At 37.6% G+C, this 14,413-nt stretch overlaps 1 protein-coding gene across 1 annotated transcript in view; it reads right to left on the minus strand.

Moving 5' to 3' along the window:
- The window catches only part of AHR (aryl hydrocarbon receptor), a gene marked incomplete at its 3' end in the record, with an annotated part of 61,573 nt that overhangs the window by 41,462 nt on the left and 5,698 nt on the right, over positions 1-14,413 (minus strand). The window contains exon 2 of the mRNA XM_080339897.1: positions 11,932-12,119. Within this exon, the coding sequence (XP_080196023.1) occupies positions 11,932-12,119 (188 nt within the window). The remainder of the gene's footprint in view (positions 1-11,931; positions 12,120-14,413) is intronic.

Genomic DNA, 14,413 nt, shown 5'->3' on the forward strand with positions numbered 1-14,413 from the left:
AATATACAAATGCAGTTGGAAAGTCTGTTGATAGTGTTCTGCTGAATTTTATCTAATTCAGCTCAAATATACAAATCGCATAATGTCGGAGGCTTATCCTCAAAAATTTATTGACAGAGATTTTTGAGGTACCAGAAATGTTACAGGTCTGAAAATACCAAAACATTCTAGTGCTAGATTCATTACAATGGATAGCTAGCATAAACATCAACAGTTTAATACATGAGCTCTTACTGCCTATTTTCTCCTCCCACACCAACAAATCTACAAACTGTTGGCTGAATCCCACTCCTGAAGTCACAGCTGCTACCATCTATAAAACTTACTGCTACCAAACAGTAAAGTTGTATTAGCAACTAAAGAAAAATCATGGCCAGAAGTTATTATTTTCTTTTCACATCTGTATTACTAATTCCATTTTCAATACCTTGCATAATAGTCTAGTCCTCCATGCAAGACACTAGAAGAGGGACAGTTTATCAAGTTCATTACACAGCAGATGATGTTACTCAACCCTGCTGGTTTATATCAAAAATGTCTGCTGCATGCTTAGAGCAAAATGCTTTGTGGAATGTAAGTTGCAGGGTAATTGAACTTTCTCTACAATATCAGACCCATGAAGAGCTATCACATGCTTAAACATGGCTTAAGTTATGACACTGGAGAAAGACACTTCCTGGTTTTAAAAGCAATTTAAATACATTATATTTTACAAGATTTACCTAACGTATATAAGATAAAGGTATAAAAACCGGTTTTAAAACATTCACATAACGCAAGAACTTGAAATTTAATCAGATTATGTATGAAATTTTCCTCAACTTTCATAGGATACCTTCTTTTTACCCATTGCCAAAATGCATCTCAGCAAGCCCTGAACTGTTTGTTGAAGCAGATTGGTGTTTCTCTTAAGACCATTAAAAGATTAAAAAAAAAAAAAAAAATGTAAAATCTCCTCTTAAAGATCTGGAAAAACTTTATACACCATTGAATTACTCACAACATGGATTAAAAACAACTTAACTTCTGCAAAGGACAGTTGAACTCAGTCTTTTTATATGTTCTTATCCTTTTTAATGTCGCTTTTTAAATAAAAAAAAAAAGAGTAACAGCATTATCAAGTGTTAAATGTTAAGTGTTTATGCAGTAGTCTCCCTTAAATGGGGGACATATCTTCAGTTGCCACAAAGTGGTACTTAACACAGTGCTATGTTTTCTTAAGTAGAAGGAAAAACCAGCAAGCAAGTTGTATATTTTTTTCTTAAGTGACTGAGTGATGCTGAACTTGGTTCACAGCATGCTAATAAATCACTCCAGAAACACCATACTAAGTAAACTTGTGCCTACCTCCAAAAATGAGACTTCAGTCATTGTATTTGGAAGACTTAAATCTTCGTGCGAACAAACACTTGCACTACCTAACGTACATATTCCCAGGTTGTGCTATATAGGACACTTAGAAGCTACTTCATGTGTAGGCTTCAGAAGCCACTGCTCCTGAGTTGAGGGGAAAAAGCAAAGGAGGAAGAGAAGAAGAGGAGGAAATTAAAAACAAACAAACAAACAAACAAAAGAAAACAACAAAACAAAAAAAATGAAATAATCAGAAACTGTTGCAACCACTAGGCAATAAAAGTTCATTCCCTTAAAGCCTACAAGCATCTCTGTGCTTCTTGTTCAGAATATCTCCATCAGGCTCTAAAACTGCAGGAAATTAAAAGGGAGACAGAATGAGAGTTATACAGGAGCTGAATGGCCATTTTTGAGGAGTAGGAAGAATACAGAAGTTTACAGTACAATGAAGTGCAGGATCAGGAAGAGCTTATTATTCCTGGTCTGAGAAGGGTCAATGGTATCCATTAATATATGCTTTGGGGGAATTTCTGAGCTTCTAATACATCAGTGGTAATTCTCCTCAACTTAAAATTAGAGAATCATAGAATTGTTGGGGTTGGAAGGGACCTCTGGAGATCATCTAGTCCAACTCCCCTGATAAAGCACGTTCACCTAGAACAGGTTGCACACAATCACGGCCTGGCAAGTTTTGAATGTCTACAGAGGAGACTCCACAATCTCTCTGTGCAGGCTGTTCCAGTGCTCTGGCACCCTCAAAGCTAAGAAGTTTCTTCTCATATTCAGATGGAACTTTGTTTCAGTCTGTGCCTGTCATCCCTTAACCTTCTGTTGGGCACCACTGAAAAGGGTATGGCCCCATCCTCTTGACAGCTGCCCTTTAGACTTTTAAAAGGATTTATAAGATCCCCTCTTAATCTTCTCTTCTCCAGGTCCCCTTGTCATCTTTGTAGCTCTCCACTGGACTCTCTCCAATCGTTCCTTGTCTTTATTGAACTGGGGAGCCCAGAACTGGATGCAGTACTCCAGATGTGGCCTCACCAAGGCAGTGCAGAAGGGGAAGATAACCTCCTGGCTGGTCACACCCTTCCTAATGCACCCCAGGATACCACTGACCTTCTTCACCCCAAGGGCACATTGCTGACTCACGGTTAACTCATCCACCAGGAATCCCAGGTCCTTCTCTGCAGTGCGGCTTTCCAGCAGGTCTGCCCCCAACCTGTACTGGTGCCTGGGGTTATTCCTCCCCAGGTGCGGGACCCTTCACTTGCCCTTGTTGCACTTCATTAGGTTTCCCTCCACTCAACTCTCCAGCCTGTCCAGTTCTCACTGAATGGCAGAACAGCCTTCTGGCTTATCAGCCACTCCTCCTAGTTTTGTATCATCAGCAAGCTTGCTGGAGTTCAGAGAAAAACAACCCTGAAGAATGACTGTACATGACATAACTATAACCTGGCAGAACAGGAATTAGTGTACAGTGCTTTTATAGCTAGCCAGTTGTACCTAGTCACCTGATGCCAGAAGTTTAGTAATAGTTCAGGATTTCAGTATTATTTTTTTTCAAAACACACATAGGGAATATAACTTTTCTGTTTTAAAGTAAATAATAAAAGCAAAAGTAAAGTAAATATCAGGAAACATGCAGTTGTTCAAATTTGCCAACTCTCACTTGGGTTTTGAAGCTTAACAACCACATACCAAACCATATACTGCTTGCGGTTTCATCTCAAGGCTTAAAGGCAATGAACTCTTGTTCTAGAGCTATCACAGAGATGACAGTCACCTGCTGAATCATCAAAACCATACCCTGGCACACCCGCTTCTCTTCCGAGGCATTTCCCATTCAGTTGCTTGTCTGGGTACCTCTTACTTGCTTCTACAGAAAAAGTCAGCAAGAGGTGCATGCTTGTAACTTACCATCAGACCTATGTCATACTGCTTTAGGCACCAAAAGAGGAGAAAAAAGCTTGCTACTTTTTTTTGAGGTGAGGGATGAAAAGTCAAAAGAGAACATGAAGAGATTGACCTCCTTGTGGAATGAGACCTATGGGAAGCTGAGTCTAGATGCACAGAGGCACCCACATATCATATTTTTGTTTTTTTGAACCTTGGTTCCTAAAACAGAGTTTTCTTATAACTTATTTTTTTCCATACATTAGAACAATGCATAAAGTTTATATGCATAAAGCTAATCAGAAATTACATATTGTTTAAAAATCATCATCCATTTGTTATGTTTTCAATTTCTAGAAACAATAAGTTAATACCAAGTACCACAGGAACTGAACCACTGAATAAATGACAATGAAGCCTGATAGAGGAGTTAGAATATTCGACCAGCCAGGCCACAGACTTGCTCCAGTAAATTCATACTTTATGTAATCAGTTAGAATTTGTCTTGAGGGGCCAAATATATCTGTCTTTTGGTGCATTAGAACATTATATGATGCCATGCATAAAGTGTGCAGTTCTAAGCAATTCAAAAGGCACATGAGTTGAATTTCAAGAAGCACTTATTCAGTGGAAAAAAATGAGCATCTCTTTGTTCCATTAAAAACAGAGTTTAGTATGCATCACTGAAGGCAACTAATTCCTATTTCTGTTTCCCCTTTAATGTTAACAGCTGGCAAACAGCAAGCCTACATTTTCTTAAGGCAGTTTCAGATCACTCTGTTCTGGTTCTTACAGTTCACTTCACTCAAGTTTCTAACCATAGTAAGTTTTATCATTAACATAATGCCTTGTTAAAACATGGAGCGTGGACAGTCCATCACTGCACTGAGGTGAAGGAACATCTGGGAGGCTTTTCCCAGGAAGCATCAATACATAGAATCACAGAATCATTTAGGGTGGAAAAGTCCATTAAGATCATGAAGTCCAACTGTTCACCTAGCACTGCCAAGTCCACCACTAAACCATGTCCCCAAAGCCCCACATCTACACATCTTTTAAATATCTCCACTTCCCTGGGCAGCCTGTTCCAATGCCTGACAACCCTTTCAGTGAATAAATTTTTCCTAATATGCAATCTAAACCTCCCCTGACACAACTTGAGGCCATTTCCTCTTGTCCTATCACTGTTACTTCAGAGAAGAGACCAACACCCTCCACACTACAACCTCCTTTCAGGTAGTTGTAGACAGCGATAAGGTCTCCCCTCAGCCTCCTTTTCTCCAGTTCCCTCAACTGCTCCTCATATAACTTGTTCTTTTTGCCAGGTAGTTTTCCCAGTCACCCTTTCCGAAGTCTGACGTGTTACATGGGGTTGTCATGACTCAAGTGCAGGACCCAGCACTTGGCCTTGTTGAACCTTGTACAATTGGCCTCAGCCCATCAATCCAGCTGGTCCAGATGCTTCTGTATGGCCTTCCTACCCTTCAGCAGATCAACACTCCCGCCCAGCTTGGTGTCATCTGCAAACTTGCTGAGGATGCACTCAATCCCCTCATCTACATTATTGATAAAGGTATTAAACATCATGTGAAACTCCAAAGAGCACTTCTGATTTTTTTTTTTATTTTACTTTTTTTTTCAGATTATCTTAAAAAGAAATTATAAATTAATCCATTACAGCAACCGAGCTCTGGTAACTGGAATTAACTTCTGGCTATCTAGCCAGGTTGCCAAAATGATTCACAAAGAAATAATTCTTTAACGACTTAGTGCTCTACCAAAGCATGTATGGAGCAGAAACTGTTTTAACAGAGTTAAAAGTTTTTGTTTACTCAGGAAAAATAAACAGTGTTATAACCTAGAACTGTAAACATCTACAGAGCTTAGTCATACAGGTAAGTCTTATTTCCTTATCAGAAAACAGATAAAGTCAAACAGGAAAAGTCAAGGTATTTCTCCCATCAACAAGCAAACACAGGAGGAAAACTGCTGAGTCATAAAGGCAGAAACAGCATTAAAAGCTACTCCAGTATTAACAGATTATTTGTACACATTTTTAAAGTGTATTCATGCTGAAGTCTTAAATTACCAGGACATTTTTAAGGTCATAGTCAAGCAAACTATGCTTGCACAAATTCAAATAGATGAATCACAAAGCCCATGGAAGACAGATGTTGAGATCCTGGTGATACCTCTAACTATATTTCTCCAGTCAAACTGTCTTTGGACGAGGGATCAACAATTGATGTTGTTTGTACAACAAAAAGTCCCAAAGCTCATTATCTTTAGATGCTACAGTATAGTAAGAAAAATGTAAACAAAGACTACAAGATTTGGAACACAGCGTCACAGAACTAGCAGTACCTCCCAAACCCAGGCTTTTTATTTTGCTGCCTGTTGTGGGTTTGAATTTCATACTAATCCTAACAATGTAAAACTCCAGCACACTTACATGGTTAGCATACGATAAATTATATTTTAGGCTCTCTTTTTGCAAACAAGAGACTATTCACTGCAACAGGTATGCAGAGCAAAGCCCAGAACAGTATGCTTAAAGCTAATCTCACTAGTAACAAGGGCTATAGGGCAAAGACAAATGCTCTGCATAGTGGGACAGGGCTTTCAAGAAATTTTACAACAGCTTCGGGGAACATAAGAGGCTCCTACACTGACATTCCATATACCTTTGATAAAATGATACATGTAGGGCAGACAAGAGATAACCTTTTATTTCTCTTCCTTGCAAAGGTAATTCTAACAATGATTAACATTAATCACTGAAATATTAAAACTAGTGCAACAGGAAAATATAAAGGATACAGTAACTATTTGTATTTGTACCTGGCTTCTCCTCTTTATCTTGCAAATATATTGCCATATTAAGCTTTTACTTTGTGATAGAAACAGAATATTCAATCCTAGAATGTTCACTTTGGGGTATATTAAACGTCACTTATATCAGTCCATTGGGGTACAGAGCTGCCTAGCTGCACGATGTACATAGAAACACAGCACTCCTAAAAATAAAATGTTTCTGAGCAAGCTAAGAATGAGCATCTAACAATGAAAACATACACTTTTCGAGATTTAGGATGATGTCACAGCTACATGGCTCCAATTATCATTTTTGAGAATCAGAATTTAGGACTTCAAAGCCTAAATCCCTACTTACATTCTGTAATGTCAAAATATAGGCTAAAATAGCCTGTAGCAGAACAGCCACAAATGCTCAGTATGAATCTCAGGGGATTGGGGGTGGAGGGGAAAATGGATCAGGAAATAACTTGAACAGTACGATAGTTTGATACTGAAATTAAATGCAATTCCAAGGTTCATCTTTTGTAATGATTTTGGATTAGGGCCAGTAGGAAAGGCATTACAAAAAGAGACAGTTGATTTGTTTCAGTTTTTCTTTTTCATTTTTTTCCCCTCCCATTCTCAGACAAGATTCAAAACAGTTCATTCAAAAACGTGAAGAAGAGAGATGTGGTGTATGCTACATTTAACTTATTTCCATGAAATTCAGATGTTGTTCTACAAAAGCCACAAACAATCTCCTTCAGACTATGGGGTTTTTTTCCACCTTGGGAATACAAAAATGGCTCAGGACAGAGTAATGAATCAAGCAAGGCCAGTCAAGCCTACCAGAAGCTGCTGGCAACAGTAAACTCCTATATGGCAACATAAACACCTGAAAGCAGTAAGTGCAGCCCAACTCCACAGCTCTACCCTGGAGGGCTTGGGCTTTTCCTGAGGCGGCAGCAAGAGCAGCAGCAAAAGAGGGTGACATGAAAGGGAAGTCCCCCTTCCAAAAAATACATGAGGAAAGCTGCATGAGACAAGCAAGGCAGATAAATATAGCAACAGTCTGAAATAAAAGCAAGTCAGGCCAGATCTGCAGCATTATCCCGGCCTTCATGGGTTGAGTTTTGTACTTTCAGACCAGCACCCAACACTCAGCAGAAAGGCTACCTATGTCCACTGAACCATAGGTACGTTGCAGCCCTTTTCAATGTGACAGAATAAATACATTGTCTCCCACTTTGCTTGTCTTTCCCATCTGTACATCTTATCTTAAGCAGTACTTCCCAGAGCAGGAACCATGTGCAGTCTGTTCTCTGTAATACACAGTACGATAGAACATCAGGCATCACAAGAAAAATACACTATATCAAAGAACATATTTTATGTGATGACAATGGGTGCATTGCAAATTTAAGCTATGTTATGCCAAAGAATGTGTGTTAATTATATTACAAAGCAAAATTAGGCAATACGAACTCACTGGAAAAAATTCTTAATTATTTTGTTATTGCTGTGCTTGCCAGAATCACTTGCATACAACATAAGAAACCAATTCTAAACTAATTTTGAGCAGAAACTTTCCTCTGTAATTGCAGAATACTGTCCAATAAGCAAGAGGGAAAAAAACCCACATGCTTTAAACCACAGGAATTCTTAGTGAAATGGATGAAAGGATAATTAATAAGCAACATGTTAAATTTTGTTTCTAATGTATTGATACACACACAGCACAGCTACTTCATTTTTGATTCTGCAAACCTCTCCTTAATTCTCATTATACCTTTAGAAAGAAAAATCATGTCCCCAACATTAAAAAAGTGATAAATCACATGAACTCTACTTTTATCCCTTTTAATCTAACTGCTTCAACAAAGCCCTGAGAAGACTCATTATAAAAATTCTTCCTTACAGCAAAGTATTTAAATTACTATCAATTCATCATATAAAGACCAAAGCTAGAGGCAAAAGGGCTTTTTCGTTTTAGTAGGCACAAGAAGCACAGGCTATGCCTATATGATCATCCAGTTGTGCTCCAGATGCTGAACTCACACTAACCTGCACCCACACAAAGAGCTGTTGTCCCGTATTCCACTTTGCATTTTTCATCGCTGAACGCACACATCCATGGGCACTCAGCATCAAAACAGAGTAAAATAATACCAAGATAACATATAAAGTCTTTCTTTACTGTCAGAAGACAGTTGTCTGATTTATTCTAGTCTCTCAAAAACACGAAGTTTGCCTTAAGCCACCTTCAGAAAGTATCTTACACCCACAAACTAAATACTCCAGCAGTGATTTAATTTAACCTGTTTGACTTTGAGGACTGCTAAGCCACTTCAGTACAGGCAGATAGCACTGCACAGCTGAGAAGCAACTTCACCTTAAATCACTTCTTAGCTTTGAGTCACCACGCAAGAACTTTGACTTTTATAAAGAAACAGACTTGAGAGACATTGTTTTAAGCCACTACTGAAATTTCTTGATTACAGAACTGTAAGGTCAATTTCATACACACAGGAGCATGCTGGTATGCTTGACATGGGGATACAAAAAGCCTTTTAACGCTATGTAGACTCGAGACTAACCTGACCACAGAGACAGCTACAGCATCATTGAACTGGTGTGTCTAAAGGGGTAAAAATACAGAAGGATCACTTAGTGAAGTTATTTGATGGCTACTGCTAACAGACTACAACAACTGCTTAACAAAATACAATCAGTTACCAACAGAGGAAAGGAAGATGGTTAAATGTTGTAGAAGAAATATATATATATATATATATATATTCTGCATTCCTATGTACACCTATTTCCTACAACCTGAAATATGGTAAGCGTGCAGAAGTCTACTGCATTTTAGCCAACACCATGGAAAAACTCATCTGGCTTTAGCTCTGAAGAGAATTCTGTACCATTTTAATGACTGGGAGCAGGAGAGATGCCTTTTATTTATATACACTTTGCTTTTAAACCTTGTAGACGTCAAAGTGAGGTATGCTTATTCAAATTGATGCAACTTCTTGAGATGTCTTTCATAAAACAGTTCCTTTTTTCTCCAGACTTCCCACCTTCAAAAACCAGACATCCACTCTAGATTATTTCAACTTGGAAAAATGCAAGTGTTTTCTTTGAAAAAATATCCATTGTTACAGCAAAAACTTGAGTTTCCTTTCAAGCAAGATCATTTGATTACACGTTTATATTTTACTTTCCGCAGGAATTTACACACCCCCCACTTGCATCCTGTTATTCATTTAGCGCTTCCCTTTACTTCAGCATGCTGCGTTAATAAAGTGGACCTGCTGGCTCAGTCCAGGCACTCAAGGTGACAGTCAGTGCTCACTCTTGCATTTATCAGATTTATTCTATAGGGCTTTCTTCATCTATTTAACCACATAAAACATTCCTTCAAAATGGCATTTATGTGAGGAGCACTGTATAGACAGACCATGAAACTCTAACCAGGGAGGGGGGCGGAGTTCTTTTTTTTGCTTTGTTGTTGTTAATTCTGTACTTTAAATCAGTTATTTCTCTTTTGGAAGCTAATTTTTAACTGAAATATACCATGTTATTTAAGTACATTAAAAGAGTATAAATTATCTTATTTTCAATAGCGGATCTGTCACAGTCATAGACTGGTTATTCTTGTTTATCTTCACTTTAGTCACTGATGTTAGCCTTTAAAGACCTTCAGATAGATAGTGATTACTAAATTGATTTGTAATCCTACAGTTCAAAGGCCTGTAAAGAAGTAGCAAGAAGCCTTTTTTCTGCTAATAAAGGTTAAGATGGCCTATATTTGCATGGTTCAAAATGTCTCCAGTTATTTATCTTTTAACATTTACCAGGCTTTTAAATTTTACTTTATGGAGACCACAGGAAAGATATTCTGCTGCAACACACCTAGTATATGCACTCACGTGTTGTTTTGAAAGTCCTTTGCTACTAATCAAATAAAAATTCTGCTACTTAATTCATTACAACACAATTAAATACTCTGTATTCTACAGCTGTGGTCCAGTACAGTAGCATTAGCTGCATACGTCTGGCTGATGTAGATACCATCCTAATTGTATGTTACTGAGTTGAAAACACAGGTTAAGTTTACTTCAACTCTGCATCCATGATAGTTAAATTGCAGCCTAAAATGCACATATAATTTCTCTGCCACTAACACACATTCATCACTGCTGTAAAAGGCTGAAAGCTACCTTCATGTTCAAATTAGAAACAAGCTATTCTGGCTGTTGCATGGTCTTTATAGGAAAAAAAAAAATCATGGCTTTAGCTATAGAGAAATGATAGGCTTAAACCCCTTTATTACAGGACCTTGGAGTGCAAATTGAGGGGGGGGTGGTGGGGAGAAGAATAAATAAATAAATGACAACCCACCCCACAACAAAAATCAAGTATGTCCATTGCATAAGAAACCAAGATTTTATATTACTACTCCATACATCATTTATTAAAATTAAAAAAATCATTGAGACTCGAACTTCCTTTTCGATTCACAAAAACAGCACAGACAAGTCAAATCATTTGTTTTACAGTAGTCAACTTGAGATAACATATCACAAATACACTGATGAAACTGATATGCCAAGAGAACACACTCATTTCATGGGAGCGAATATTTTCATTTGAAAAAACTATGCTAGAAATATTTGACCAAACTCTAGCCTTGAGTAGGTCCCATGCTAAGAATTGTCCTGAATGAGCACAGATATCTAGACACTTGTATATATTCTGCAAGCAATAAAACACTGGATATAAATGTATGAACATTACTAAGTTGAAGCCACTAGACACAATAAGTGAGAAGAAACATTCTGTATTCCTGAAGGAAAATGCAACACTTTCTTAGGCAGTTAGGTTTCTTCAGTCCTTTCATACATGGTATGGAGCCACCATCAAGAGGCTGAAACACTAAATCTTACATTAATGAGGACAGGGGTTATTTTTATGTCAAAAAAACTCAGTAAAAATAACCAAACCTGCACATTTAATATCAACTCGATTGTAAGCAACATTCCTTGTCTGCAGCTGATCAATGTAATTCTACCTTTAGTATAATATTGTAAAACAAGCTCCCTGCTTTATTCCAGCAAATAAAACTAGACAATTTCTGCCTTTGAATGCATCAAGCCAGCCATGGTACCTCACCCTACACAACAGCTCAGGTAGGGAAGGAGAAGAGTAGGACTCCTTGGCCAGCACCGAGGTGGTGTAAGAGAACACGTGCTGCTGGCCCGATGCTGGGCGCTGCCGTATCACCATTGCCAGGGCTGCAGCCACTGAAAACCTGTCCACGCAACTGGAAAACCTTAGCTGTCATCTTAATGCCTCATGCCCTGCATTAATCAGGGCTTCAACACAGCGAAGACTTTGCCTCTTTTTTTTTTTATGTCACCTTTGCGATAAACCACAGAAAGGGGCACAAGCAATTACTTTAAATCAAAGTCAAATCAGTTTTGATGCATCATTAAGCAAAACATACAGTTGATGGGAACTCATCTTACATGATTTGAACAACAATGGGTTTATGAAGGCAATTTTCAGAGGGGGGGAAAAAATATCTCCAGTAGCTTTGAAAGTCTAAGCAAAAGGCCTGGAAGACTCATTAAGGGCAATATTACTTTCAAATGTGAAATTTTGAAAGGCTGATGATTTAAGTGAAATATAAGTAGTTATATGTGGTTTTCAAGAAAGGGGAAAGCTTACTTTGTACAATTACATTGTATATGCCCACACAACTGGATGTTCCATTAAAATACAACTAAATTTAACAGTTCTAAGTACTTTAACAGCTGAAATCAACACAGAGCATGAACAGAATTTTACAAGCAGACTAAAAACAAATAAATTCCCAGCCCTTACCATCAAAAAAACTTTTGGCTCTCAGGTAACTGACGCTCAGCCTAAGCACTGACAGCTTATCCAGTTTGGCGATAACATCTTGAGGGAAGGGCAGAAGGCTCGCCAAGCGGTCCAACTCCGCATTTAAGCGATCCCTGTGTCTCTTGGATGGATTGGACTTGACTCCTTCAGCTGTGGATGGCTTTACTCTGTGGAAAAAACAAATGAACAAGAGAAATGTAAGTTCCTTCCCAAAATGAAGGTCAATATTTGCCAAACCTAACGTTACAAACTGTCTTTTAAACTTTAACAAGCAAAATGTTTTTTCCCAAGTGACTTTTGTTTCCCATTGTAAAAAAAATTAATCTAAAATAGTTTACATCTCCCCATCCCTAACACACACACTGTTAAATGAAGCAGTTAGAGCCACGATGGTTACTTGAACAACTAATGAACATTTGAAACCTTTGAGATTTAGCACTTTTTATAAAAAGCTTCCCACACTGTCACTCAAATGACACTTGAATTCTTCCAAACGTTCATATTACAAAAAATTCAACAGCTTTTAGTAATATTTGTGTACAAATGCAGTTGGCAGTATGGTTCTCCACTTCAGTTGCAATTTTTCACAGGTGTCCTTAATTTTTGCCAATGTTTGGAACAGGCTACTGTCAACTGAATACAACAAAAGTTTCAGTAACATGCTAGACAACAAGGCATCCAAAACTGCCCAGGAAACCAAGAGATACAGCTCCATCAGGCAGTAAAGTCTTTGTAGCAAACACTATTGAGCTCGTCCTCTAAGTCGGCTCTCAGCTGAAGGCATTCAATTGGAGTATAGCATGATGAAGGCATGCCTTTGTACCTTACAAAGTACCATTTTAAAAGCTTTCTGTTATGAACTGCTTAATAAAATTTTTATAAACTTGCTATTTTCCACTCACATTCACCCAAAGGTCCAATCCCTGATACTTGGATACTCACACCTTCCCACACACGCAGAAGTCTAGGAACAGGTTTAAGCCCCTACTCATTTGAATTACAATTAGCCATCACCAGCCAATACTGAAACCAAATAATGTATCTGCACAAGCCATAGTAGATTTTATGATATTAAACAGTTTTGTAATGACAGTGATTCATCCTCACTTTTCCAGTATTGCAGTTCTACTTGAGATCTGCCACAGTTATCAATCTGTGTTGCTCTCACAGGAATGTTGACTCCGCAAGATGTATCACTCGCAAAAACAATGAGCATAGACTTCAGCAGTCAATTTTTTCAATGCTTCATTTAGTCTGCTCCCACGCTTCATCCTGAGATCAATTTTACAATGAGAAACTGCAAAAGCTCCAATAGTTATTTTTGCTACTGCTAAACAAAAACTATACTGAAAAATAATTTCATCTTGTATTTCCAGTCAAATAAGTAGTGATAAAATGGACATTTTTACTCTCATTTTTCCTTTGTTTCAATTACACTTCTTGCTAGTTCAAAATTCAAGACCTTCTTTTTTACAGGTATTATTTATTGAAGTGCCACTTGTCAAAAACTTGCACTTAAGTCTTGTTGCCTGTTTCCTGGCACTAAAGCTCCTTATGCAGAGCCTGGAAACTTGAAGGTGCTATCATGCCAAACATTGTTAACATATAGAAATACAACATACCAGCAGTAACTACTTAACTCCCAGATGGATAAAGTTAAGCTTGCTGCAGGGTAAAGATTGTCTAGGATACACTTCTAGTAGAATTTATTCTGAAAACATTGGAAAAGTGGAGAAAACCGATGAGTTAAGAAAATTTTCTCTCTTGAAAAAAACATAGTTTCATCATCAACTGCAATGGATGACAAACTATTTGTTTAGATATGTGCTTCAGTCACAAGTCCTGCAGGTTACCATATCCCCAAGTGAATATTAAAGTAACTTAGTAAAGCTTCCTTCACATTCTTTTATTCTGGCAGAATATTTCCCTGTATAAGCCCAACGATTAACACAGCTGAAATACAACCGTAACTTACTTTGTTAAGTTCAAAAGTCAGCAAACATTACAATTTACTTCATAAATATTTACTATCTATTAAATTGCCATAAATGCAGAGACAGAATAATAAATTCCAAATTTTAATTTATAACGATCAGTGAATAGCTCACTACTATCAAATCAAACAGGTCTGCTTCTGAAAAGTGGAGGTCCCCATGAAAACCATTCAAAGACATACTCATTTTTTCCAACTAAATCAGCAATAAATACCAGACTTTTCCATTTTCTCAACTGCCCTCTGCTTTGTTTAAAACTTCTATAGTCAGTTTGACAAGTTAGTTGAAACAATATGCAACTGTGCACTTATCATGTTGTTAGTTAGATCTCACTGGTTTTGCTGTTCTTTCTAATGATTTCTCTTTCTTACTTCTAACTAGTTTGAAGCATAAGGATTTTCTAAATGTAGCAAACAACATTTCTGAATAGTAAGACAGTGGTATTTGCAGCAAAAAAATCTTACCAT

Source organism: Nesoenas mayeri (assembly GCF_963082525.1).
Source record: "Nesoenas mayeri genome assembly, chromosome: 2".
Classification (NCBI taxonomy): domain Eukaryota; kingdom Metazoa; phylum Chordata; class Aves; order Columbiformes; family Columbidae; genus Nesoenas; species Nesoenas mayeri.